This window comes from Tachyglossus aculeatus, chromosome 15 (assembly GCF_015852505.1).
Source record: "Tachyglossus aculeatus isolate mTacAcu1 chromosome 15, mTacAcu1.pri, whole genome shotgun sequence".
NCBI classification, from domain to species: Eukaryota; Metazoa; Chordata; class Mammalia; order Monotremata; family Tachyglossidae; genus Tachyglossus; species Tachyglossus aculeatus.
In genome coordinates, this window is record NC_052080.1 from 7644195 (window position 1) to 7671997 (window position 27803).

Here is a 27803-nt window from a genome sequence, read left to right on the forward strand (position 1 = left end):
GATGTAGTGCTTAAATGCAGAAATCTTTTTAGAAGGTGAGAAATCAGACTAAACTATAAGGGCTGGAGCTCATTTTACCATCTGAGCAGACAGCTCCGGAAGAAAAAGTTAAAAGAGAATGTTCCTCAATCTAGAGTATTTATTGGGCATACTGTGTGCAGAGCGTTGTACTAAGCACTTCGGAGAGGGCAACAGAGTTAGTAGATATGATCCCTGCCCTCGAGAGAAATTAATACATGAGTGCTCAGGTGGCAAAAAGTTCTGAAGTGGCAGATGTAGGGAGTAAGGTCAGGGGGTGTGAGAGATGAATTAAGTAAGGCCTCCTGGAGGAGGTGTGACTTCTGAACATGGAGCAAGTGAGCTCCGGCCAGAGTGGAGAAGAGTGAGCCAGAGTTGGTGGCAGGAGAGGCAAAGAACAGGGAAACAAAGCACGCGAGCTGGAATACAGCAGGAGAAGGGAGTGGGTAAGCAGTGTGGGGAATAGGTGATTATGTGCCTTACACACAATAAAGCCTTAATTTTGTCCCCAAATACACAAGTCTTAGAAGGCATTTGTTCCATGCTTTACTGTAGGAGATCGGGCTACAGAAACATCAGGTAATCTAAATTTTCTATTATTAAAATAATTAGCAATTACTCTTAGAAAAGTTACTTTAAATAAAAACTTACGTTCAGGAGAAGATTCAGGTTCCTTGAGGTCTTCAAATTCTAGCTTCTCTGGTTTTGAAAATTCAGTTGTATCTTGCTCAATTGGCTTTCGAGAGAGACTGGAAAAAAGGAATACGGGTCAGTGACCAAAAGTTTAATTAGAGTAGTATTCGTGATGACATTTATTCAGGATTTACAACAGATAAAGCACTGTACTGTTTAATACCGGGAAAGGCACGGCATGATGCAGGATCCTAGGAGCTCGTGATAATTCAGTCGTATTTACTGAGCGCTTACTGTGTGATAATCCTTTGCAAGCTCATTTAATTTTCAAGTCTACACTAGCAATTTCCAATCAAAATGTGTGTGGGTGCTTCAGTACCATTCAGAACTGAAATCCAATGTCAAGTGAATGCTGGTTGGGTTCCCGCAACTTTGCCGCCTTCGAGCCTGCCCGAAGAATTATCGCATCGATACGGTGCCCAGATGGACAGCCTTTTGGCCCTTTCCCACCTGTCCCCAACCCACTGTTGCCTCGGGAAGCCTCCAGCGTCCAGGCTGGCTCTAGAAGGAAGGGCCACGCTACCAGTTCCCCTGGAGAGCAGCAGTAGTGTGGACTTCCTTGCCACGCAAGGAGCCTACAAGGGAAAGCACACACAATGGACCAGCAGCCACGGCGTCCACCAGTTCAACCGGCCGCTCTCAAGACCTTCAAGGAGAAGCGTCACCAAGCCCCCTTTGTCTTGAAAACGAGGCAAGAAGTGCAATGGCTATAAGGCAGGAGGGAGGTTTGCATGCAAATTCTTTTTATTTGTTCTGCGGTTGGTCTGGTAATGTAACACTGTAGTCAACCTACTTTGTGGCGGATTTTTTTTTCCCCCCCAGAAAGGACTTCTTTTGGATTATCACATGAAAAAGTCTGACACTGGGCCCACTGAATGGAATTAAGGAGCACTGTAAGAACATTTTCAGCACGAGTTTGTACAATCTAGTCTTTTGCCTCTCTAATTGCAAAAATGTTTGTTAGCACCCTAAGGAAGACATTAACGGCATAAAGTTAAGAAATAAAGTACCCCCGCCCCCCGCCGAAAATCCATTCAGCTACCATGAAGTTTTGATCATTAGTCGTTTTTGTAAGTCAGGTTAAATAATTTACAAATGACTTAACGGAGAAGAAAATTTGATTTTAAATCTACAAAAGAGCATTATAACATTTTACTGTTTAAAGCCTCAAATAAAATGAAACTATGAGCTATTTCCAAGTATTTCCTGGTTGTATTTGCTTCCTGTTTAGCTTTCTGAAGATTTGGAAGGGAGATGGGGTGAGGGGGAGCTCTGCCATTAACCCTTCCCTCCCCCCTACCCGCAATCCACACTCTCCCAAGTGGGACTTGAGTTCATTATCGCAACTGCCTCAGCACCTTTCCAAGGACACTGGGCCCAGTCCCTCTTTGCTTCCCCCTTCCCCACAGCTCTATGGAAGGGAAAAGGCCTGGGTCCCAGAGTTTTCTGGAGGGATGTCACTCCTTGACCCAAACCAGAACGATCTGTTACCACACAGAACAGCAGGCAGAAGAAGCCAACAGGCAGAAAGTTGGAGAGATTTTGGCAGGCACTTGCCCATGATAGACTTTTTCCCCTGAGGTTAGGTGTTCCTTAACAGCCTCATGCTGAACACTAGCATATTTTTAACTGTTGATATTTTTAGTTGGTTGAATTTTAGCTGATCTTTTTCTTGTTCTGATTATACTATAATCATTCCATGTTTCTAGCCTCCTCCATTTTAGACTTGAGGTCTGAGACTGTGTCTTCACTGAGTTGACGTAATTGCCCCAGGTGCTTGGTCTTGAGCTTTGCAGTAGCAATTACCAGTACTAATAAGATTAATGTTTTCAATCTCCCATTCTAAGGGGACCTACGGCCAAACAAGTGATGACAGCTTCCTCCACCCGGAGACATTTTTTGGACAGTCAAATGACTCTCAAAAGCCATGTTCAACTTAGAATTTGCATTAAGTAGGGGTCCATGAAATGGTAACTGATGCAAAAAGATTAAAATTACTAGGTATTCAGCTTGCTAAGAAAGGAATCTGGACAGACTACATTTACGTTCTGTGATTCTAATTAACTATGTGAGCAACTAAGCATAACTCCAGTAAAAGTTAGTAGCACAGAGGTTAGTAAAATTTTGAACTAAATGATGTACAAGTACTTATGGAATAAGCAAAGAATGAAATTTATTTTTTCATATTAATGTCTTTCCCTCTAGCCTGTAAGCTTGTTATGGGAAGGGAACGTGTCTGCTAATTGTTGTACTGTACTCTCCCAAGAGGGTAGTACTTTGCTCTGCACATAGTAAGTGCTCAATAAATACGACTGGTTGATTAAAGACCAACTCCTGTAACCTCGGTGTATTCAATTTGCATGGATATCAAAGAGTTTTGGATCCCTAGGTCAAATCAGAGCTATCTGCAGCTTCCTACATAAATTGTGCTTATGTGGATAAAGGTCAAAATAAAAATGAATGACTTTGAATGGAGAATAATCGCAGAAAGAAGACTCTTGTTTTCAAATCAGTTGAAATAATGACAGCAGTAATTGCACTGAGATGTGGGTACAGATTTAAAAAAGCCTTTCACAGCTGCCTTTGACAAGAAGATGCTCCGGGGCTAAGCCCTCAGAGGTTTCTGCCGGAACCAAGTTATGCTGCTGCCATAGAGGCAGCAGTTGCAGCTATTCCAACAACTCTTTTATCTTCTTACTGTAATAACTGTTCTGTACTGTACTGTTCTGTACTGTAATAACTTCTCAGGGTCGCACCTGGAGAGTTTTCAGTCCTCTACCAGTCTCGGCTACGGGAGGGAGAGTCAAGCAGAGGCATACCCACTCCGTTCCTAGCTTGGCCAGTGGCTAGCGAGCGGAAGGCAATCTGCTACAAATCAAAACTCACCTGTGCTGGGCCGCAGCGGCACAGGAGAGAATCGAGGGGGGAGGCTCAGGTTTACTGCGCAGAAAGAGAAAATGGTAAACCACTTCCGTATTTTTACCAAGAAAACTCTTATGGATACGCTACCAGAACGATTGCAGATGGAGGTGGGGCGTTCCGGGAGAGGTGTCCGTGGCATGGCTATGGGTAGGACACGACTCGACAGCATAAGACAGCAACAATAATTGTTATTTTCAAGGCCAAGAATTCTGTCAACTAACTTTACTGTACTCTCCCAAGTGTTGACAGTGCTCTGCACACAGGTGCTGGTTATTTACAATTGACTGACTCAAAAGAAAAAAAAAGTTACAAATGGACTGGTACTGAACAGGATTGAGTCTGATCTAATTAGTACTTCACCCAGCATTTAGTACAGTGTTTAATAATATATGTCTAATCTATTACGAGCAGTAAAGAACACTCATAAAGGATCAAATCAAGCTAGGTGGCCTGTGACATAATTAGAACTGATTTAAAATCAAAGTCCATTTTGGCAGTGAAACTTCTAAGAACACAAGTTTTTAAAAAACTGACTTGGGAAGCGTAGAAACTGGATGAATTGAAAAAAATCAATCCTAAGCCTTAACTATAGCTCTTGGGGGGGAAAAAATCACTCCCACAGATGTGCTCATAATAAGTGAAGTATGGAGACAGTGGGAGATAATTACTTTCCAAAGTTTTTTTTTTTTTCCAGATAACTTCAAACTTCTGCTAATGGCTTTTATCTTTGAGAAAGGTGCCATTTTTGGTAACGTCTATTAATATGTTCAATATGTTTTCCTGACTCAAAAAGCTTAAGTTTAAAAAAATAAGATGGGAACTAGTTTTACAAGTTTTACCAGAAGCTACAATTGATTGACTCAAAAGAAAAAAAAAGTTACAAATGGGAAGTTTTAGAGAAGCAGCGTGGCTCAGTGGAAAGAGCACAAGCTTGGGAGTCGGAGGTCATGGGCTCTAATCCCATCTCCGCCAATTGTCAGCTGTGTGACTTTGGGCAAGTCACTTAACTTCTCTGTACCAGTTACCTCATCTGTAAAATGGGGATGAAGACTGTGAGCCCCACGTGGGACAATCTGATCACCTTGTATCCTCCCCAGCTCTTTGCACATAGGAAGCGCTTAACAAATGCCATCATCTTATTATCACCAAGATCTATTTGTAATGCAATTCAATTTGTAGAAGGTCAAAGCAATTACTCCTATACTGCTATGCACTGAAAAACCTAACTCAAGGCTCAAAATTTTCACGTAAAATGAGATTCAAGTGAAGCCAAAAAGGAAAACAAAATGATTTTACTTTACCCCAATTTCTGCTCCTGGCTGACAGGTCCGGAAGGCAGTGAGATATTGGGAGCTGAAATAGCGGAAGAAAGATGAGCTGCTCTTGGAATGGGAGAGGGGGGCTGGTCAGGGCTGGGATGAGGAGTGGCAATATATGATCCACTGTTACCTGCAAGAAAATAGCACAATGTAAGCTCAAACACTCTCTCTATTTCACTTTGAGGTCATCTACTGCCTCAGAAGGATACGTAAGAACATAATACCAAAACACTGCACATCCATATGGAAGAAATATTTTAAAATTTTTTCAGATCTTTTTAAAATGAACCTTAAGATGAAGGGGTTTTTTTATATACTAGGAAGAGTAAAAAGGGAGTAAAACACCCAGAAACTTGTATCGTCTACATTAGAAAAGCCAATACTGAGTCTGATTTATGGGCCATCCGATCCAAAATTCTGACTCCAACAGAGGCAACTTGATGCTCAGGGTAACCTTGGGAATCGCTGCCTTATCCCTTGACCAACTTGGACGGTAGCATGGGCGGTAAAGCTATTTCTTCTAGTAACAAGCAACAAAACTGATTAACATCGCAGAAGAGGAATTGAGCTAAATTGTATTTTTTTCAAGCTAGGGATATCAGCTGCAAAACACATATCCATTTATACAAAGAGTAGAAGCAGAGCTGCAGTTTTAATCCTACTGAGATAATTTCTGTAACAATGTTATGGTGCAGTGTTCAATTTTGCTCTAACTCAAGTTAGGCCAAATGGCTTAATCTGAAGACAATAAAACAGACTCCAACCGTGACCTACTCTATTTCGAAAGACTGTTGCTATAAAATGCTGCCACGTTTCCTGTCATTTCTAGAGAGAAGAGAGGTTATGTAGACTTCACTACTCAACTAGTATCTTACAGTCACAGAAGATTATAGTGAAAAAGGGGCTTACCTTCTAAAAACATTTGGTTAGTGAGGCTTCTCCTTGCTTTTGGGAGTGGAGTGGAAGAAAGGCGTCTGGGGGAAGAAACTCTCCTTTGTTGAGGAGTTAGGTTACCTGTCGGCGAATCGTGTTTGGCGTTTGCAATACCGTTCAAGCCGCCGTGAGCCGGCTGCTCTGCGACAAATTTACTGTCTACGAACACAGTTCTTTCTTGGAAGTTCAAGAGCCCACTCCTCAGCGACTCTGGTAAAAGTGAAGGGACTTGAGTCTTAGCTGGTAGAATGCTGACAACTGAGGCCTGAGTAACTCTTTGTTGGTAATTTCTATAGGCTTCTTCCAAAAACGCTGCCTCTTTCTCTAGTTCCTTTACCCGGGCCTTGGTATTAGCCACAAACTCAAGGTCAGAATCGGGGGAACTGCTTTCAGTCCTGGCACGAGGGAAATACCTGGTCCTTGGAACACCATCTTCCTGAACAACTGGACCGGATACAAGTCGGTCCTTCACGAGATCGTCGCCATCTATATAAATATCAGGAGGTACGATCTTGTCACGGGTAAAGTCAATTACCGACCGATCGACCAAAGAGGGCTTTGGGTTGCGATATACTTCATTCTCTAGAGCTGAGGTACAAAGAGAAAAAGAATGAGTACAAGAAGAAAAAAATGACACGAACCCCATTAAGGGCAAAAACGGGTCTTTTCGGAGTTATCAATATTTGCTCAATTTGAAAATGGGAACCGTACTGAATAGGGACCCTCTCAGGGTCACAGCTGAAGAGTTTCCAGTACTCTACCAGTCTTGACTACGGGAGGCAGAGTCAAGCAGGGGCATTCCATTTCTAGCTTGGCCAGTGGCTAGCAAGTGGAAGGCAATCTGCTACAAGTCAAGACTCCCCTGTGCTGGGCAGCAGCGGCAGGGGAAAGAGTCGAGGGCGGAGACTCAGTTTTACTGCGCAGAAGGACGCAATGGTAAACCATTTCTGTATTTTTACCAAGAAAACTCTATGGACACACTACCAAAATGATGGCAGATGGAGGTGGGGCGTTCTGGGAGAGACGTGTCCATGGTGTCGCTAAGGGTTGGAGACGACTCGACAGCGTAAGACAAGACTGAATAGGGGATCTGTAGCTGGCGGCGAGTGGCTTTAAAAAAGTTCAATCGGTATTTTTCTGATTCCGAAAGTCAGAATATTAGCCAACATATTAGACAGTTTGGTGAGCCACTGTTCATCTATTGACAAAGTATGTAGGAAACCTAAGCTACAGGTAAGTCACCCATGTCCTCTGCCCTGCACCTATGAGCTGTTTGTCATCGTTAAGTAACATCTGAGTACTGACTGGGGCTGCAGAAAAACATAACGAATATATCCATCCCTCCCAAGGGCACCCCAATTCTCCTCTCAATCACTAAATGCTCCTCTGAAGAAGGGGGAGAGCAGAGTGATTAAAGTACTATCCCAATTTTCTTTCCCACCTCCCATTTTGCGCCTTCTTTTCAACAACGTGTCACGATCACCAGTTGCACGCCTTACTTTCTGAGTAACACTGAATCCGTCAATCAATCAGTGATATTTACTGAATTCCTCGTGCACAGGGCACTGTACTAAGCATTTGGAAGAGTACATCAGGATCAGAAGTTTTAGTAAAATATGCATTGCCTCCTTTAATAAAAGAACAAGGGCACGAATCTACCTAGTCACAAATATACTGAAATAAAACACAAAACTGAAAATCTTCTCCAGATGAGATTAGATCTAGCATGAGGATTAGCAGCTAACATACATACTAACCAAAAAATCAACATTTTCTGGCGGCTCTTGTGGTAAAATGCCAGGCTTTCCTATCGAAAGCACCTGGAGGATAGGGATCATGTATTCCAACTCTATTGTACTGTATTGTCCCAAGTGCCTAGTACAGTGTTCTGCTCACAGTAGATGCCCAATTAAAAATCCACTGATTTATAATTAAGCGATCTTTAAATTATCAAATTGATTCCAACTCCCATAATACCACATTTGAGCCCCCTCTACAATAGACTATACTTGCTCCTGGGTTTGAAATGAACACATTAATAGAAATAATCGGGCACTCCCCAAATATGTTGAGACATTTCTTCTAAGAGGAAACAAGTTTTACTTGGCTCCTTCCAGAATTTGGCCCAGTAAAGACTAGGCAATAATTCCACTAAATACATTTAAGTAGACAATGATCATCTTTACAGATCTTTAAAAATTCTTCAAACCTGTTTGTGTTTGCCTTAGTTGCACTTTCAAGTCTTCAACCTGCATATTTATCCTCCGTAAAGATGTTTCAGAGTCTAATAACTGGATCTTCAGCTGTGCACAATGCTCAACCTGAAAAACGTTTAGCGTAATATTATGTAGGTGTAACTGTGTGTATACACGCACACCACACCCCCAGTCATTGAGTAATTCTTCTCTATCGTTTTAAAACAAGTGAAATCACTTGACTGAGAGGTGTGCGCATCTACAACAACAAATCACTGATTAAAAAAAAGAAAGGATAAGTCACCTCATTTTGTAGCTGCTTTTCCAGAACTTGTTTTCGGGTTTCAAATTCCTTCTGTTCAAGTTTTCTAGCATTTTCCGCTCTCTTTAATTCTGCTTGTAAGGCCACATGCTCAGCTGATGGCTGGGTTAATCCTAGCACAAAACGAATTTTCATCAATACTAACAGTATTAGAATATTCTTATTTTAGGACTGTGAGCCCCACGTTACCCTCTCGGGGTCACACCTGGAGAGTTTCCAGTACTCTACCAGTCTTGACTACGGGAGGCAGAGTCAAGCAGAGGCCTACCCACTCCATTCCTAGTTTGGCCAGGGGCTAGCAAGTGGAAGGTAACCTGCTACAAGTCAAGACTCCCCTGTGCCGGGCAGCAGCGGCAGGGGAAAGAGTCGAGGGAGGAGACTCAATTTTACTGCGCAGAAGGAGGCAATGGTAAACCATTTCTGTATTTTTACCAAGAAAACTCTATGGACACACTACCAAAATGATGGCAGATGGAGGTGGGGCGTTCTGGGAGAGATGCGTCCGTGGTGTCACGATGGGTCGGAGACAACTTGACAACGTAAGACAAGACAAGAGCCCCACATGGGACAGGGACTGTATCCAACTTTGCTTGAATCCGCCCCAGTGCTTGTTACAGTGCGGCACAGTAAGTACTTCATTCATTCATTCATTCATTCAATCGTGTTTATTGAGCACTTACTGCGTGCCGAGCACTGTACTAAGCGCCTGCAAATATAATTATTATTACTAGGGACTTAAGTAGAAAATTTCCTTTACCATCTCCTCACATACTGGTTTCACTCTGAAGCAAAACTTCCTGATTCAATTTGCAGCTCTCTCTGAATATTTCAGTTTTTTAAAATACAATATGTATGTCAGGAAACTATTTGTGAAGCACAAGTTTTAGCTCTATTGGTACTACACAAGACCAAGGTTAGAGGCAAACAGAAAGCAGCAGCAAAACCCTGCACTGAAAAATTACACTAAAAATATTTACTTTGCGCTTTAACCACTGCAAAAACCTTTTTAAAAGATAGAGATTAAATGGGAACCCTGTGCTGGGCATCCAAAAGAACGGTACAAGGTATTTCATACTAACTGTTTTGGAGATGCAGATTTTCATTTCGAATCTCTTCAAGTTGTTGTTTAAGTAATTTATTTTGCATCTGAAGCTCCAGTTTCTCCTCTTTTAAAAGTGGATAGTCGGTAGTCTCCCTTAGTTTTTCAGTTAGTAAGTGATTCTGCTTTGTCAACACCACAACTTGGGCCTTAACGGAATCCAGTTCCAGCTGAAGACAGATAAGCATGTTAGATAATAGGTACCATAAAGTGTGGCAGAGCACTTATCACAAACTTAGACAGTAGTTACTCCTGATTAATAAGGTCATCACAATATCAAAAAGCAACAGGACGATCCAGGGGAAATCTGATATTGCGAGACATTTTGAGATTGTGAGATATTGGCCAGCGTACCACCTTCCGGCTTCAACGGCCACACTACTGTCCAAGCCAGTGGACTGCCCAGAGCCACGAGAAGCAGCGTGGCTCCGTGGAAAGAGCCCGGGCTTTGGAGTCAGAGGTCATGGGTTCAAATCCCGGCTCTGCCAATTGTCAGCTGTGTGACTTCGGGCAAGTCACTTAACTTCTCTGGGCCTCAGTTACCTCATCCGTAAAATGGGGATTAAGACTGTGAGCCCCACATGGGACAACCTGACCACCCTGTATCCCCCCAGCACTTAGAACAGTGCTTTGCACATAGTAAGTACTTAACAAATACCAAAATTATTATTATTATTATTTATGACCTACTTTCACCTCTTCCAATCAGAGTCACTGATGCTCTGAAGCAACCTTGGGATCAACTACCCTCTCATCACCATCTGCTCAGGGACACTACGGAAAACCTGGATCTATGGTACGGGCTTACAAGGGCAGCGATCCAAATGCAGACTCCAACCGCCGATCGTTCAATGGTACTATGTAATACGTGCACAGCACTGTACTAAGCACTTGGGAGAGTATCACTCAGACTGTGAGCCCCCTGAGGGACAGAGACCATATCTAATTCCCACCTGTGAAGTCTCTCCCAGTGCTCAGAACAGTACTCTACAGGCAGTAACCACGGATTGTGATTAACACTATAATACGACAGAGTTGGTAGACAGGTTCACTGCCCTCAAGGAGTTTACAGTCTAGAGGGAAGTAACAGTAGGTGTAGCTGTGATTCAGGTCAGGAAGCTGTAGCCAAAGTGCTGTCACCCCAGGTTGGCCCAGAGTAATATTCTGAACATGGCAGTGGCTGAAATACATCAACCCCTTCCGGGGGTTTGGTACACAACTACTCTCTTTCATGGTTCCCCTTTCCCTCCATCTCTTAGGAAAACTACATAGAGTTGCTCGTCTTCAAAATTTTCTCACTTCATTTTGAGGTTCATAATTACCTTGAGCTCACTGGCCTGAGCAACAGCTTGCCTGAGTTCTTCCTTCTTTGAATTGAAAGCAAGAGTCTCCTCATGCAAATGCATAGCTCTTTCTGTAAGGCGAAAAGACCACACTCAGTGAAATGAGAATTAAAAAGTGCCATTTCTGAGTCAATCAATCAATCGTATTTATTGAGTGCTTACTATGTGCAAAGCACTGTACTAAGCGCGTGGGAAGTACAAGTTGGCAACATATAGAGACAGTCCCTACCCTCAAGCCAATGATTTCCCAGATCAGCTTTCTCTGTTTGACACTGCCAACAGGATGCTCAGAGAAACTGTGAGAGTTGTCACCTTATAATTAGAACTGTATCATGGTACTTTTTTCTAGAATCCCAGAAAATTTTTTTTGGTCCATGAATTTATCTATACCTCCCTTAAACCTACTGACATTTTTGGTCTGCCAGCTTTCAAACTGAGCCTTGCTCATCCCAAATCTCCGATAAGACTGAGTTTCCAAATAGGGATTAAAAAGACCCAAATTGTGCCTTTCTGGTCAATTAGCTCTTTGAAGGCTTCGCCTTCTCAGTTCTCATACTCCCCTAGTCCCCACCCCTTTTTGGGGTGAAAAGTTGGTTCTTCTGATTGGATCCCTGGCTCTCTAGCCACAAGATCAGGAAAACCTAAGCTTTTAGCTCTCTCATGAGACTAGAAAACCAAGGATCTAGTGGTAAGACGGAAGTTCCTAGAAACACTCAGACCTGAATCATTCCCTGTAGTCACTGTGGATTTTCGCAGTTCCCAGAAATTTCAAACTCTGATCAAGGACAATTTCCTGAAAGCAAACATGGCCTTTAGGTTTAGACGACATGCCTGAATATAAACTAGACCATATGCTAAATATACCAAGGATCAAACCTATTGTTCCTCTGAGCCCTCGTAAAAACTATCAGATGAAAAATGGCTTTCTATGTTTCATTTATCTACTGTATGGCTATGTAAGAGGGTAGGGGAGCAAGAGAGGAGAGGGGAGAAAGGAATGAAAGATGGAAAGGGAAGGCGGGGAGGGGGAGCGAGCGTAGGGCAGGTTAGCACATCCATATAGGAGACAAATCAGCCAGAATTCTCAACAAAAAATGTCACCAGTCACCCATGTAGATGCTCATATCCATCACCCACAAGAAAGGAGGGGACTGTAATAGGGCCAGTGATCGCAGATTAGCAACTGGGATCACAGATCAGGAATCGGACAAAGGGCACATTCCTGCTGGAAGCAGCGGGTAATCTCATTCTTTCCCCTCCAGATGAAGTATCAAAAGTCAAGCGTTTAGTACAGTGCTTTACACACATTAAGCACTCAATAAATACGAGTGAATGAAGGAATGAAAGAGTTGGCAGGAAGCTGACAATCAGAGATATTTACTGTGAATATACTGTGTTCGGCACTCTAAGTGCTTGGAAAAGTACAATTACCACAGAGTTGGTTGGTGTGATCCCTGCCCAAAATGATTTTACCTTCTACAGGGAGAGACAGACATTAAAATATATTAGGGATAGTGGAAAGACTTATGAATATTTCATAGGTTCAACTCCCACTGCACAAAATCAGAATTAACCAGATCCCTGCCCAGAGGACTAAATAAATCTATTCAAATAACCGAAATGCTTTGGAGCAGAATATAAAGGTCACCTTTATTCTTTCTCTCTTCTTCAGTAATCCTATTAGATCTGATTGTATACTCCTCTTTCAGTTCAAGTTGATATCTAAAAAAAAAACCCCCACAAATGTAACCACTGTTATCAGTTTTCCACATAAGAGGGCATTAGATCACAGATAACGGCATTGTGGCATTTGTCTGAGGTCCGTGAAATGCCCCAAGCTTGGTAATAAAGGGCATTTGAAGTTTTAAGAATTAGCGCTAGCCACCTGGAACTTGAACGACTCCAGAACAGGAAAGATGCACTCAACCGCAGTTCTCTGCCTACAAGATGGTTTGGATTATAAAGTGTGTGTACGTGGGGTGAGAATGAAGGGGGTGGAAAATGATGCATGTTTAACACACTTCCTTGCTCCCAGTACCCTCTGAATCCCATTAACTGCCAAAAAGACCTGCCCTGGCACTCTGGTATCTCTTGGGAAACCCCCAAATTGCCACCATTTTAAAAACTTAAAATACTTCATCTGCATGAATGCTAGATGTCACTGCCCACACTGCAATCTTTCGCTCTTCAAATGATTGCCCGAATGTATTTTCTTTGATGCCCAAAGTACTGAAAGCCATTTCGATTCATTGACAAAATTTAGGAAGAGGTCAAAAAGACTGAAGTTAAGAGTCCTGTCAAAAACCAAAGGCTCTCTCTCCTTCCTCAAACTGCACTTCATTTGGTGGTGGACAAGTTGATTTCCTTGTGTGAAATTATGAAAAATAGAAATTACCTTAGCAGTTCATTTTTGAGCTTTTGCTCATACGTATCCTCAATGTTCTTTACACTCAGCTCCCGTCGCCGAAGGGCATCATCCACACTTTTATTTTTTTCTTCTTGCAGTCTTTGGGCCCTGAAATAATCAAAAATGCAAGTAACGCAGAAGAAAAAATAATGCTTTTTAAATTTTATATGAAAAATTTAAAGAAAGCAAAAAAGTGAGAATTTCAGCTTGAGAATTTAACTATTTAATGGATGTGGCTCACATGGAGAAGCAGCATGGCTCAGTGGAAAGAGCCCGGGCTTTGGAGTCAGAGGTCATGGGTTCAAATCCCAGCTCTGCCAATTGTCAGCTATGTGACTTTGGGCAAGTCACTTCACTTCACTGGGCCTCAGTTACCTACCTCATCTGTAAAATGGGGATTAAGACTGTGAGCCCCCCGTGGGACAACCTGATCACCCTGTAACCTCTCCAGTGCTTAGAACAGTGCTTTGCACATAGTAAGTGCTTAATAAATGCCATTATTACTATATAATGATTCATTTTTGCCCACTAGGCAGTCCATCTTTGCAGTAGGAAAGTGAGAACTGGTTTAATGATGCTGCCCAGCCTAGCACACGTACAAGATCACTTGGACCCACCAACTGGAAGACAGAAGGAACACGGAAGATGGGAAGGAAGCAGCTCCAACTTGGCCCCTTTTAAGTCTGAGTCACGCCATGGGGAATACCAGCAGGTTTGTTGTCATTTTTAAATCTAGTTGCTGCCTCAGAGGCAGTCAGTGCCTCTGTGGGCTATAATCCACCCTCCCCCTCGAGGAGGGCCACCTTAGAAGCTGGGGCCATGACAGGACTGGCCTCGTTTGTGTGTATTTGCACCGAGGGTGAGTCCACCTCCCCGGGCACGAACACATATGTTCCCTGGTCCCACGCGTGGGACATGTCCTGCTCCTATTCTTCTTTCCTCTCAGCTCTGATAACCTTCGAGCCCCACTTGGAATATACATCTGTACTTTTATATATGTGGAAGTGAAAAGGCATTACCTCTGGTGCCAGTTATGAAAAAGGACAACACAGACAAATTGCTTTTGCTGCAGAAATTACTCTGGAGCCCTCCGCTCTGGAAGACAGGGACAGGGAAAAGCAGTCACCGCCTCCCTTCCTCTCCCTGAAGGTACAGCGCCAGTTAGGGCCTTTGCTCTTACCTGTTATCTGTGCTTTCCTTGGACTACGGACGTCAGGTTAGAGAGGAGAGAGGGGCTGGTGTGGGGGAAGAGTGAGAGAGAGAGAGAGGGGAGGGAGGATGGAATGGGAGGGGAAAAAAATTAGAGGGCAGAAAAAGTGAGGAAAGGAGAGGGAAGAAAGGAGGGAAGCTAAGGTAGATGAAAAGAAAACCCTTTGAAGGCTATTCATCATCATCATCATCAATCGTATTTATTGAGCGCTTACTATGTGCAGAGCACTGTACTAAGCGCTTGGGAAGTACAAATTGGCAACATAAAGAGACAGTCCCTACCCAACAGCGGGCTCACAGTCTAAAAGGGGGAGACGGAGAACAAAACCAAACATACTAACAAAATAAAATAAATAGGATAGATATGTACAAGTAAAATAAATAGAGTAATAAATATGTACAAGCATATATACATATATACAGGTGCTGTGGGGAAGGGAAGGAGGTAAGATGGGGGGGATGGAGAGGAGGACGAGGGGGTATTAAGAAAGAAGATTCCATATGATTTTATGAGAATATTTAAAATGTATTCCAGCCTCCTGAAACAAAAAGCCCTCTGAAAAATACTCATACCAAAAATTATAAAGCAGGCTAATTATTAGACGGGAAGGATTAAATTAACCACGTTATCCCTACAAGCGAAGAATCAGGCCTACAACGTTGAACCAATTCAAAGTGGAAAGTAATGTCCAACATTGGGTCCTTTCAGAGTTTCAAGCAACACAAAATCTAAAGGTTTTTCTTATTCGGCGCCCTCTTGTGGCAAATCTGCGGACAAACTATAAATTACTCTTCAGCAAATTAAAAAGCTCAGTGAAGTTGCTAATCATCATCATCATCATCATCATCAATCGTATTTATTGAGTGCTTACTATGTGCAGGGCACTGTACTAAGCGCTTGGGAAGTACAAATTGGCAACGTATAGAGACAGTCCCTACCCAACAGTGGGCTCACAGTCCAAAAGGGGGAGACAGAGAACAAAACCAAACATACTAACAAAATAAAATAAATAGGATAGATATGTACAAGTAAAATAAATGGAGTAATAAATATGTACAAACATATATACATATATACAGGTGCTGTGGGGAAGGGAAGGAGGTAAGATGGGGGGGATGGAGAGGGGGACGAGGGGGTATTAAGAAAGAAGATTCCATTTGATTTTATGAGAATATTTAAAATGTATTCCAGCCTCCTGAAACAAAAAGCCCTCTGAAAAATACTCATACCAAAAACGATAAAGCAGTTTAATTATTAGACGGGAAGGATTAAATTTACCACGTTATCCCTACAAGCGAAGAATCAGGCCTACAACGTTGAACCAATTCAAAGTGGAAAGTAATGTCAAACATTGGGTCCTTTCAGAGTTTCAAGCAACACAAAATCTAAAGGTTTTTCTTATTCGGCGCCCTCTTGTGGCAAATCTGCGGACAAACTATAAATTACTCTTCAGCAAATTAAAAAGCTCAGTGAAGTTGCTAATCATCATCATCATCATCATCATCAATCGTATTTATTGAGCGCTTACTATGTGCAGGGCACTGTACTAAGCGCTTGGGAAGTACAAATTGGCAACGTATAGAGACAGTCCCTACCCAACAGTGGGCTCACAGTCCAAAAGGGGGAGACAGAGAACAAAACCAAACATACTAACAAAATAAAATAAATAGGATAGATATGTACAAGTAAAATAAATGGAGTAATAAATATGTACAAACATATATACATATATACAGGTGCTGTGGGGAAGGGAAGGAGGTAAGATGGGGGGGATGGAGAGGGGGACGAGGGGGTATTAAGAAAGAAGATTCCATTTGATTTTATGAGAATATTTAAAATGTATTCCAGCCTCCTGAAACAAAAAGCCCTCTGAAAAATACTCATACCAAAAACGATAAAGCAGGCTAATTATTAGACGGGAAGGATTAAATTTACCACGTTATCCCTACAAGCGAAGAATCAGGCCTACAACGTTGAACCAATTCAAAGTGGAAAGTAATGTCAAACATTGGGTCCTTTCAGAGTTTCAAGCAACACAAAATCTAAAGGTTTTTCTTATTCGGCGCCCTCTTGTGGCAAATCTGCGGACCAACTATAAATTACTCTTCGGCAAATTAAAAAGCTCAGTGAAGTTGCTAACGATACCGCCAACTCTCAAATATCTGGCGGCAACTTATCTGTACCCTATGCTTCTCTTTTCCCCTCCTACTCTCTGCTACTGACCATTTTCGCTGGTCTTTTATAATACTTGTACCAGGGAGGGACCAGGAAAGATAACTTCAAAAATCCATCTTGCTATTTCATAGCAGTTCTGGTAAAAAAAAAAAAAAAAAAATAGGGGGGTGGGGGGTGGGGGGGAAGTTGGCAGCTACTGAATAAAATTCTTTTTTTAAATATCCATACTTCTGTATTATCCATATGGCTCAAACCCCTTAAAGAATTCAAAGCAAATATGAACATGAAAACTAAAAGCAAATACACTCAGTTCAGTAACTACACATGTTTCCACTATACATTTTAGCTAGAACAGGATGATAGATTCAGAAATGTTCCTAAGACAATGCATATATCTCTGGATATAGTGAGATTATAGGAGAACTGGGACTATACTGACAGATCAGTGAAACCCAGAAAAGGGATGTAATAAACATGGATTACCGGCAAAGCCTGCTTTAAGAGCAGGTGGACCCAGTGGTTGCCTGGGCTTTCCAAACACTGTATGAAAATACTAAATAAAAAATACCCCTAATTTGAGGCTGTTTCTGATATGCATTATTGACATGCATTACTGATCAGGACAGTCTCAAATTCTGCAGCCGAAATGGATAGGAGGCATAAATTATTGTCCCAGAATGATTTTCTTGAAATATAGCTACGTATACGGTAGCCACGGCTACTGTTTATCTCTCTTTCAGTTGACTGGGTGACGGATGAACAGAGCCACATACATTGTAGCAAATGTTTGTCCTTTCAGTCATTGGCCACTGGACAATGTGAACACATGATTTTCAAAAGTGAAAGATGCATGTACCATGTAAGATTCTTGTACACTCACAGTGTTGCAACTTCATCCCACTTGCCACCAGCTTTGACACTGCAAAGTGAGGCAGGTGTCTGTCATGAAAAATGACCTGTTTCTTCTGTCATCTTGGGAAACTGTTTCCAATGTGCCGGATGACTTGTCGGTTGACTTGCAAACCAAACAAAGCACGGTGGAGAAGCAGCATGGCCTAGTGGAAAGAATATGGGTCTGGGAGTAAGAGGACCTGGGTTCTAATCCCAGCTCTGTCAAATGCTTGCTGTGTGACCTTGAGCAAGTTCCTCGACTTTTCTGTGCCTGTTTCCTCAACTGTAAAATGGGGATTCAATACCTGTTCGCCCTCCTAAGACTATGAGTTCCATGTGGTACAGGGACTGTGTCCAATCTAATTGACCTGTACCTACCCCAGTGCACTTGAAGAGTGTTTGACACACGGTAAGTGCTTAACGAATACCAATTACAAAATAAAAAGGAAAAAAAAGCAAACTCAAGCCAATTTCCCTGCTGGAGTAGAGCCACGTAACATTTTATCTGCACCAAACTCTAAAAGTTATTTCTAAAAACTGCAATATTCTACATAGGGTGAGATAGAAAAAGAGAACACCTCCCAAAAGCTCTTCTCCCTCCTACCCCTACCTATCTCCCACCAACAATTCATTTCCATTGTTTTTTGCATAGAAGTTACTTTGCTAACTCATGCAACTATCCCGTCACCCATTTCCTCACAAACATTAAATTTATAAATGTTCCTCTCTTTGTAAACTTTTGGTGGGCAAGGAATAGGGAAGCAGCGTGGCTCAGTGGAAAGAGCACGGACTTTGGAGTCAGAGGTCATGGGTTCCAATCCCGGCTCCGCCACTTGTCAGCTGTGTGACTTTGGGCAAGTCACTTAACTTCTCTGTGCCCCAGGTCCCTCATCTGTAAAATGGGGATTAAGACTGTGAGCCCCCCGTGAGACCTGATCACCTTGTAACCTCCCCAGCGCTTAGAACAGTGCTTTGCACATAGTAAGCGCTTAATAAATGCCATCATTATTATTATTAATATTATGTCTACCAACTCTGTTGTATTCTTCCAAGTGCTTAGTAGGTGCTCTGCATACAGTAAATGCTCAATAAGTAAACTGATTGACTGATTTTAAACATTAATTTGAGCTGAAAAGGACTAATCTTCCCTTCCCACCCTACTCTTCACCTTCCTTCTCCACTTCTGAGAAATGAAAACGGGCTTGAAAAAGAGGAAAAAGGAGGATGTTTGATTGATTTAATTGTATTAGGGGAATTTCATTTTAACTAGGTTTGTACATCTAAGTTAAATTAGAAGTTGAATGAAAATTTAATCCAGTTATTTTTGAACTACACTCAGTTCTGCCATAGGGTCTGTTTTCACTTATGGATTTGGTTAAAACACTGCTAGGGTGACGGTCTTCCAGCAACGTGACTCTTTGAGGATGTCTGTCCTCAAATGCGACACACAATTCGCTCCCCCTTCTCTTCAAGGCCTCATTGAAGCGCTTAAAAGAGTGCTTTGCACATAGTAAGTGCTTAATAAATACCATCATTATTATTATTATTATTATTGAAGGCACATCTCCTCCAAGAGGCCTTCCCTGATTAAAACCCACTCTCTTCTTCTCCCACTCCCTTCTGCGTCGTCCTGTGGAAACTGCTGAGTATATAGATTCACACTGAATTCAACTGAACTGAGTGTTCTTCGCCATACAAAATGCCTAACATTCTTCTACAAGCCATGAAAAACAAGTCTGCCCAGAGTCACAAGATTAAGCTGTATTAAATTTCAAAATGTTTAAATTTTAAAATATATAACGCACGCCTCATATTAAATTTATAAATGTGGTTTTTCATGTAGTGCTGGGGAACTCTTATTAGATGGTTTATAGATCTTGAAATAATTATACTTTTCAGTTCTGAGTCCTAATATTCTAAGCAGAAATCCCTTTTTTGTTATTTTAACTGGTACTAGAAAAAATAATAATACTTATTGCACGATAATTCTAAAAACATATATAAAATACCTCATCATTAATAAAAACATTTTTTACATTCTCAGTCACTTGAAAGGTCTCACAAGTCAAATTTCTGAATTCCCAAAATGCAGTTATTCGTACTAATTACTCACAATTCGAAAGCTTCGATTCTTTGCTTCAGTTCTGCTTCTCTGCCTCTAACTATTTCAATATCTTTCAGAAGATCCTGCCTTTGTGCATAAACTTCTTTCGCTTCAATCTGCGTGAGAAAAAGTGCATTCTCATCAATTTGACATGAATCACAGTGTGACCAATTATTTCCACGGCTCAGAATATATAGAACAGGCAACTTTTCAAAAGCTCTAAGTTTACAAAATGTTGTGTCAAAAAGACCTCATTCCAAATTATCCGGACTCTGTTTTCCTGGGATGAGCTTGATAGAAGTTATTTGTACAACCTGAACAGTCAGTCTTTCCTAACAATGATTTTACTGAACTATCTGAACTGCACAACAGTTGATTGCATCAATCGATACTATTTGAGTGCTTACTATGTGCAGAGCACAGTACTAAGCACTTGGGCAAGTACAAAACAACAGAATTATCAAACACGTTCCCTGCACACAGTGAGCTTACAGTCCAGAGGGGAGCTTACATTTATTCCCTTTGCCTTGTCTCAGTGTTTCTTTTGTCCAAGGCTGCCTTACAATCTGTTACAAAACACCCAAAAGAACTGTCTACTCACAACATCTTTTCGACGACAAAAGATTACTCTTTATGTTGCATGGTAAACAACGTAAAAAGTAATATTATTTAAAATATTTTCCCTGACTATACTAGACCTCAAGATCAAAACATACGTGATCCTCCTAAGAACATGCAACATCATTTTTAAAATACATTTTTGAAAGTCATTTCTTTTAACAGGGGAGCAATGCCAAAGAGTTTTCAAGCATGGAAAATATTTAGTTAGAGTGGGGAAAATTGCAAAAGCTCTTCAAAACGAGGAAAAAAAAATTAGAAAGGAAAATTAAGAGAATGACTAGAAGTCAAGAACTCTATAGGAGAAATTTTGGAGTCAAGAAAGGCCTAATCAACATCGACGAGCCGTACTTGGTAGGCTAACCAAATTCGTACTTACAAATGAAATAATTCCACGGCCGATGAACTGAAACTATAAGGCTAGGAGAGGTAATGCAAGAATGCTAAACACCTCAGAGATTAACAGAGCCATAGAAGGACCCTTCACCGATCCCAAATGGGCAAAAGCCCCGGCAGAAATCTGATTCTAAAGCTGGGCCTCAGGAGGTTAAGTTCCTCACAGAACCAACCCCTGGTTTTCCTTATACTGGGAGAATTTGCTGCCAATTTGTGGCCTTCTAAAGGTCCTTTTAACAGAGCACGATGACAAGGCCCACCCTAGTCTGGACCATCACTCCTCCTAGGCTGAACTAGACCCAGACTGGCCTCCAGGCTTTAGGACCAAGCCGGACGACTCCATGACAAGCTTTCTATCACAACAGGGCTTTTAGAGTCTCCTGTGAGTATGCTATTCAGAACTACCCCAAATTTGCTGCATTTTCTGTTTCCTTCACTCCACCGGGACTATGGAAGTTGTGCAGAATAAGTCATCTGCTGCCTGGACAGGATCTCCCCTCCTGCCCAAAACCGGGGCCAACCCTGCCTCTCCAAAATTGAACTTGACCGCTTTTTTCACTCCGTTTGCTAGACTGTTCTTTTGCTCTGCGCGTCTATCCTGTCCCAAATGGATCTGAAGGCACCTGGGGGCCAGGAATTGGGTCTTCCTGACTTTCCTGAAGCCAACCCAGCACTTACAACAGTGCCTTAAACACTGTAATCATTAAATATCAGGAATAATAATGACCCAAGTGGGATATCAGTAAGTCACCTTAAAGCTCACAAAGTATCTAAGAGCTCATATAGTTTAGCTAATAATTCAATTATTTCAACTGCTTTAAAATTTAAACATTACCTCTTGATGTTTTTGAAGTCTTTCGATAGCATTCTTTTCCCGACACAATAGGGCTTCTGATTTTGCTTGGTGTGTTTTCTCAAATTCTTGACGCAATTCAGATATTTCTTTCTGAGATCTTCTCTTTTCTTCCATTCTAATTTTAGCTATTTCAACTTCTTTAAAATGATTCAACTAGCACATACAAAATTAAGCTTTAAATATATAATGCACTATAACACCCTAGGAACATTAACAAGTTCTTTTTCAGTGGTTAGATTTTATATTTTTTAGAACACTCTTCAGGTATTTTAGTTTTCAAACGGCTACTATACAGGAAACTGCCAATTAAATTTAAAATGGGTAATTATGATAAATTGGACAGAAATTATTTCACAAGAAAGGTTCAAAATGTTAATTAAAACCTCTGGATACTTTAGAGTCAACATAGGCAAAAACATTTCTTATTTTTACTGAACACCAAGAACTGACCTTTTGAGACATTTCTGTTTGAAGTTGCTCTTCTATTCCTTTCTTGTATTCAGCTAGCTTAGCTTCCAAAGATTCTGCTTTATGACGCTGGGGATAAATATCTGCAAATTGCTCATCAATGAGTTGAAGCTTCTCAGCTATGAAAAAAGATTATATCGTCACACAAATATCTTCCAGATACACCCCTTCCTCTCCACGCAAACAACCACCATTCTGTACAAGCTCTGGTAAGAATAATTTTATTATTATTAAGAATAATAATAGTATTTGTTAAGCTTTATGGCAAGCACTGGAATAGATATAAGATCATTAAAGCAGACACAGTCCCTGTGTCATATGGGGCTCACAGTCTAAACAATGGAGTGGGATTAAATGACATTCAAGTGGGATGGTTGTAAAGTAGTATACTTGGGAACAAAAAGTGAATTGCACAAATATAAAAATAACTGCTGACTAAAGAATGATGAGAAAATAATACACTGGAGTCTCCAAAGCCGAATATGACTTTAAGTAAGAATTTTTCTGAATAAAAATTCATAATTTGGGGGGCAACTATCAAGCTTCTTCTTTTTAAAATTTCAGTAAAAGTCAGGTTTAGATTTCAAAAATGGAAAACCTTTCAGATTCTACCTTTTTTAAATATGGTTTACGTACAACAAGGTTTGCACGTCACATGTATTGATAACATTGTTCCTTTCTGGAATAGGCACATAATGCAAATGGGTAAATGAGCATTTGATCCATCACTGCTGCCTGGTGGAACTTTTGGCAATATATAACCTTAATTTAGGATACTGGACTCCCAGTGCCAATCAAAAATTTAACAATATCCAAATCTGGATCTTGAAGTTGCAAGCCTTAAATTAAGGAAAACACACAGAAGCCTTCGCCATGCCACCAGATCATGCACGGGAGCAGGCATTTTTCACCAAAACCAATTCTGTGCTGTAATCAAAAAAAAAAACTTGCACTGTCAGATGAATATTCCCTAATTCCTTAACCGTGTTCTAGCCCAAATTCAGGGAGAAAACACATTTTGGCAATCGTGGATCACTTAAAAAACTACATGTTCATATTGCTATCACCAACTTTTTTGATCTTGAAAATACAATAATGAACTTTACATATTTCCCATGGGGAGCTGTACTTCACAGAATATTCCTAATGATCTGTGGCTCCACACTGATAGTCATGCCTAAAGATAGAAAGATAGAAAGAAACACCCTCTTGAGAGTCCTTCCAGAGCTGGGATCTTATGGAAACCATATCCATTCAAAATCTGTAGAGTCCCCTTAGGTCAGGAGGTCAACATAATCAGGATGAAATACCATGCAAATCTTTAAGCTCGCTACAGGCAGGGAACTTATCTGTTAATTCTGTTGTACTGTATTCTGCCAAGCATCTAGTACAGTGCTCTGCCCATAGTAAGCATTCAGTAAATACCGTTGATTTTTTGATTGATTGATTCCCCTCTCAGGATGATCTCCTTCCCCACACCCATCTGAAAAAGGCACTTTTACAAATGCTAGCTTAAATAACGGGAAATCCTACCAAGAGATTCCCCATAAAGTGAGGCTGCATTTGTTTGGGTCCCAGTACTGCAACTTTCCTTGGACAGGTGGTATTCAGCCAACTCCATTAAAATCTGCATGAGAAACCCTGAAAGGTACAGCATACATATTATTATAACCGTTACCAAGAATTAAACTTCTTTGGTACACAAAAAGAGAAACACTTTCAGATATTTACACTGGTCCTACAGCTTACAGGATGATGCTTACTGACCACTCCTCATATCTTCATGAAGAGAACTGGAATTTTAAACTGCCCTGGGGTTCATAGTGAACCTGCAGGACTTCTTTTGGGACTGGTCTTTGTAATAATAATAATAATGATGATGATGATGATGGCATTTATTAAGCGCTTACTATGTGTAAAGCACTGTTCTAAGTGCTGGGGAGGTTACAAGGTGATCAGGTTGTCCCACGGGGGGCTCACAGTCTTAATCCCCATTTTACAGATGAGGGAACCGAGGCCCAGAGAAGTTAAATGACTTGCCCAAAGTCACACAGCTGACAAGTGGCAGAGCCGGGATTTGAACCCATGACCTCTGGATTCTTTCCATTGAGCCATGCTGCTTCTCAAACATGTTTGTAAATCAAACATGATCATGCCCAAGATATCCAAGGCGCAACTCGGTGGCAGCTGAATCATTAATTTAGAATACTGGACTCCCGGTGCCAATCCAAAATTGAACAATACCCAAATCTAGATATTCAAGTTGCAAAACCTCACATTAAGGAAAACATAAAGAAGCCTTCACCATGTTACCAGCACATGCAGGGGAGCAAACATTTTTGACCAAAACTGACTCTGTGCGATAATCGAAGAAGTAATGGTCTGGCTCACCCTCAGTCCGGACTTCCAGTCCAACTCTTTGGTTTCCCATGAAGCAGCAATAGCTACAACAGACAAGATCCTTCCGGCAGACATATCTGCTGAGTGCAACTCATTTCTCTGTTGCTAACCAACTCTCCCACCCCTGCTTTCTGCTACAACCTCCTGTAAGGAAACTCTGTGGCATCACGGAGGCAGCAAAAGGGAAGTTGAGATCAAGTGATAGACTGTGAGCCCGCTGATGGGTAGGGACCGTCTCTATATGTCGCCTACTTTTACTTCCCAAGTGCTTAGTACAGTGCTCCGCACACAGTAATCACTCAATAAATACGATTAATGAATGAATGAATGAAGTGATAATATCAGCAGCGTAGGGGCAACTAAAGAGGACAAAATCAAGACAGATCTTAAATTAGGAATATCTACTGGACAGTCATTTATATGGGCATTCAAACCCTAGTCATTCATTCATTCATTCAATCGTATTTATCGAGCGCTTACTGCGTGCAGAGCACTGTAGTCATTACAGCAGCCATGACCCTGGCTTTTAGGGGCCCAAGTAAGGGTTTTGAACTTCATGGGCCCTGAGTCACCATCAGGGAAACCTGAAGTGTGATTCAAAATCCCGGGCACTGGAAATACCTAGGTCTTAAAACTGGAAAGGAAGTTTACCGCTTTAAAAAGAGTCCGTCTCTTTTTAAAGCGCTTAAAGTTTCACTGGGCACAACTGCCAGGACACATCACATCATCATCAATCGTATTTATTGAGCGCTTACTATGTGCAGAGCACTGTTCTGTGAATACACGGAGGAGTTTCTTGGTCTCTATAATCCAAAAAACACACACTGAAAATTCTTTCTGGAATCAGGACTTAAAGCAGAGTGACATTCAAAGCTATTCTCCCTGACTCCAATGTCACATGCCCAGGCTTTTGCCCTTAAAGAACAAGACCCGAGTCCAAGTTCCAGAGGTAACGGTAAGAGGCGTCCTTGCCAGGCCCACTTTGGTCCCACGCCTACCGAGTTGCCCGGAGCTTTAGGACAGGGAGAGGAGAACAGTTTGGGTGGAAGACAGAAGGGGAGGTGGAGAGATGTCAGTGGGTGCCCTCGACAAGTTTCTCAGAGGCTGCAGAGTTGGTCGGCCTAGCGAGGAGGTTAGGAGCCAGAGGCAAACATGTGAGCATGAATGGTGAATTCAGGTTTCACGGTCCATGGCAGGAGGGCTCGAGAAAAAGTCACCCCCTATCATCTCGCCTACAGGAACAGAATCCGGGAAGATGGCTAAAGTTGGGAAAATGGACAGTTTATCCAGATGGCTTTGCTAGGAGCAATATGGAGTAAAGTACCACTCATAATATAATAGCCCCACAGCACTTATCCTTTTAACCCTGCCACTTCCCTATCTGGAATTTATTTCAATGAATGATTCCCCTTGTAGCCTATAACCTCCTTGTGGACAGCAAAGTTCTCATCAACTACCGTACTATACTCTTCCAAGTGCTTAGTACAATGCTCTACATGCCAAAAGCGCTCGATAAACTCATAACGTTTTCATTTGTTCACTCCTGAATTGTTCAATTTAATAGGTGTTGTTTGTCCTCTGTCTGCCCTACTAGTAATTCTTTAACATTCTTGCACAGTAGTGCCAAAAAGATATTGAAAAACCTAAAACTTGGGGAAAGAGCTTTAAGCTCTTCAGAACTACTGAAAATATGATTCAGATAATCAGAAAACAAACCAACCAACCAGCAAATCTGGTACCTTAATGCTTCCAGAGAAAGAATAATGCAAACATCATGCTTGCAAGGGTTAAAGAAAGAGGGGAAACCTACCTTTCTGGTTCTCTTTTTGAACACTCGAAGTCTGAAAAGAGAAAGAAATATAGCATCATGCAGTAATTCAAACTTGAGGGGTAAGCTAATTAAGACTTCTAAAATCTAAAACAACTATACCAGTGATTTGTAGAGACTGGATCTGGGGTTGATTTTAATCAACTGCAGAAGATCTTGCATAGTGAATACCTTTAAAAACAACCATTGGAAAACAAATTACAATTTTACAGTATTTGAGTCCAATTAGGAAAAAAGATGATTTTAAATACATATATGATGCTAATGAACCATTTTCAAGTTGAAAATCTTTCATGCAGTATTAAATAGAAAGATGTAGGCTTGACGACAGCCCAAGCTTAAATGTGCATAACTTTTCCCTAATAATGGTGCTTCCAGTTGTGCAATATTTTTTCAAGAGATCAACTATGGAAAATGATGAGCAAATAGATGAAACCTAGAAAAATAGTATTCATATGTCAGTGGGGTATAGATATAAATTTTTGAAGGCAATTTTAAGGTTTCTACTTAGTTCTTATTTTCACAAAATACCAATAGCATGTTTATTGATATTAGGTAGGGATACAAATAACAGAATAGCTGTGAATTAAATGACCTAGAGCTATCAATTATATGAACTCCTGTTATCTCAACACTACCTGAGGTACCTGGAGGTGAATGAAAAAAAAATCTTGGACAAACAAAACTGTGCCCCAGATAACCAAAAGTTCAGGTATCTGAACAAAACTGATTTGGTGCTCTGATCCAATTCGTTCAGATGAGCAACTTTCTGTTATCCCCTTATCTAAACTAGATCACTTTGTAGGCATCCCTAAGGGTTGACGGAAGGGTGAGGTAAGGGATGAAGCATCCCCATTTTAGGGGCAAGAGACTATAACAGTTACCTTTTCTTTCTCCAAACCACTCTCAGGGAAGAAAACAGAAAGTGAATATTCATAGCCACATCGGCGGAGATGATCTGCCACCAAGCTATTTGAGGCTCCAATTAGCAGTGAGCTCCCTTCGACTAAGATGGACTTTGGCTGAAGTTCTCCATTTAAAACAGGATGCATCAATTCATGTATGAGCTGGTTTCGGAGTTGCGTCTAGGTCAAAATAGACGGGAATAAGAAAAGGTGCAGGAAAAAAGGTTTTCTCTTGAAAGAAATAGTTCATTTTAAGTAGGCTCCGACCTCTCCATGCAACACACGCACCCTTCTGAAAGAAGAGGGAAGAGACCTTCCCTCCGTCCCATACGATCGTCATAATCATAATCATTATAGGCACCTATTGGGCCCCAATTCTGAGCAAAGCACAGAAGAGATTTTACAGGTGGAGAAAATGCCAAGGTCCCCGGCCTCGGCTTGTTCATAAAGGAGAGATAAACATACTGCAGAAAAATTCAACGAGTCAGAATTTTCAAACAGCTCAAAAATGTGAAAAACAAAAATGAATAAGCATTTTCACATCCCGAGAGTCCTTGCTATTCTAAAAGCCCTCTTGCTGGCTGTAAATACCAGAAAATCTATATTGGCTATACTTATTTTAGATCATCCAGAAATTCTAAAATTGTTTTTATCTGGGACCACATATCATTGTTTGCATCTTTTCCGTGGCTTCCACTCTT

General features: G+C 41.3%; 1 protein-coding gene, 1 long non-coding RNA gene and 3 other non-coding genes across 7 annotated transcripts in view; 4 read left to right on the forward strand and 1 right to left on the reverse strand.

Moving 5' to 3' along the window:
* OFD1 (OFD1 centriole and centriolar satellite protein) overlaps window positions 1-27803 on the reverse strand; it is a 35957-nt gene that overhangs the window by 4255 nt on the left and 3899 nt on the right. The window contains exons 3-19 of one of the 3 annotated variants that reach the window (XM_038757308.1): window positions 27082-27282; window positions 26300-26368; window positions 26180-26210; window positions 23503-23610; window positions 21952-22088; window positions 21481-21654; window positions 19641-19747; window positions 13240-13359; window positions 12493-12566; window positions 10824-10915; window positions 9482-9671; window positions 8385-8515; window positions 8095-8206; window positions 5862-6371; window positions 4935-5082; window positions 3598-3651; window positions 670-767 (exon numbers count right to left, since the gene is read on the reverse strand). In XM_038757308.1, the coding sequence (XP_038613236.1) occupies window positions 670-767; window positions 3598-3651; window positions 4935-5082; window positions 5862-6371; window positions 8095-8206; window positions 8385-8515; window positions 9482-9671; window positions 10824-10915; window positions 12493-12566; window positions 13240-13359; window positions 19641-19747; window positions 21481-21654; window positions 21952-22088; window positions 23503-23610; window positions 26180-26210; window positions 26300-26368; window positions 27082-27282 (2356 nt within the window). Of the gene's footprint in view, window positions 1-669; window positions 768-3597; window positions 3652-4934; window positions 5083-5861; window positions 6474-8094; window positions 8207-8384; window positions 8516-9481; window positions 9672-10823; window positions 10916-12492; window positions 12567-13239; window positions 13360-19640; window positions 19748-21480; window positions 21655-21951; window positions 22089-23502; window positions 23611-26179; window positions 26211-26299; window positions 26369-27081; window positions 27283-27803 lie in introns of all 3 variants that reach the window. The other 2 variants (XM_038757306.1, XM_038757307.1) reach the window with 2 other exon arrangements.
* Window positions 3450-3587, forward strand: LOC119937883. Its single transcript, XR_005454254.1, has one exon. It is a non-coding gene; the product is annotated as a small nucleolar RNA SNORA7 (small nucleolar RNA).
* On the forward strand, window positions 6606-6737 carry LOC119937897. The gene has a single exon (XR_005454269.1). It is a non-coding gene; the product is annotated as a small nucleolar RNA SNORA7 (small nucleolar RNA).
* On the forward strand, window positions 8590-8727 carry LOC119937898. Its single transcript, XR_005454270.1, has one exon. It is a non-coding gene; the product is annotated as a small nucleolar RNA SNORA7 (small nucleolar RNA).
* Window positions 8989-27187, forward strand: LOC119937717. The gene is made up of 4 exons (XR_005454189.1): window positions 8989-9028; window positions 13784-13963; window positions 22005-22178; window positions 27108-27187. It is a non-coding gene; the product is annotated as an uncharacterized LOC119937717 (long non-coding RNA).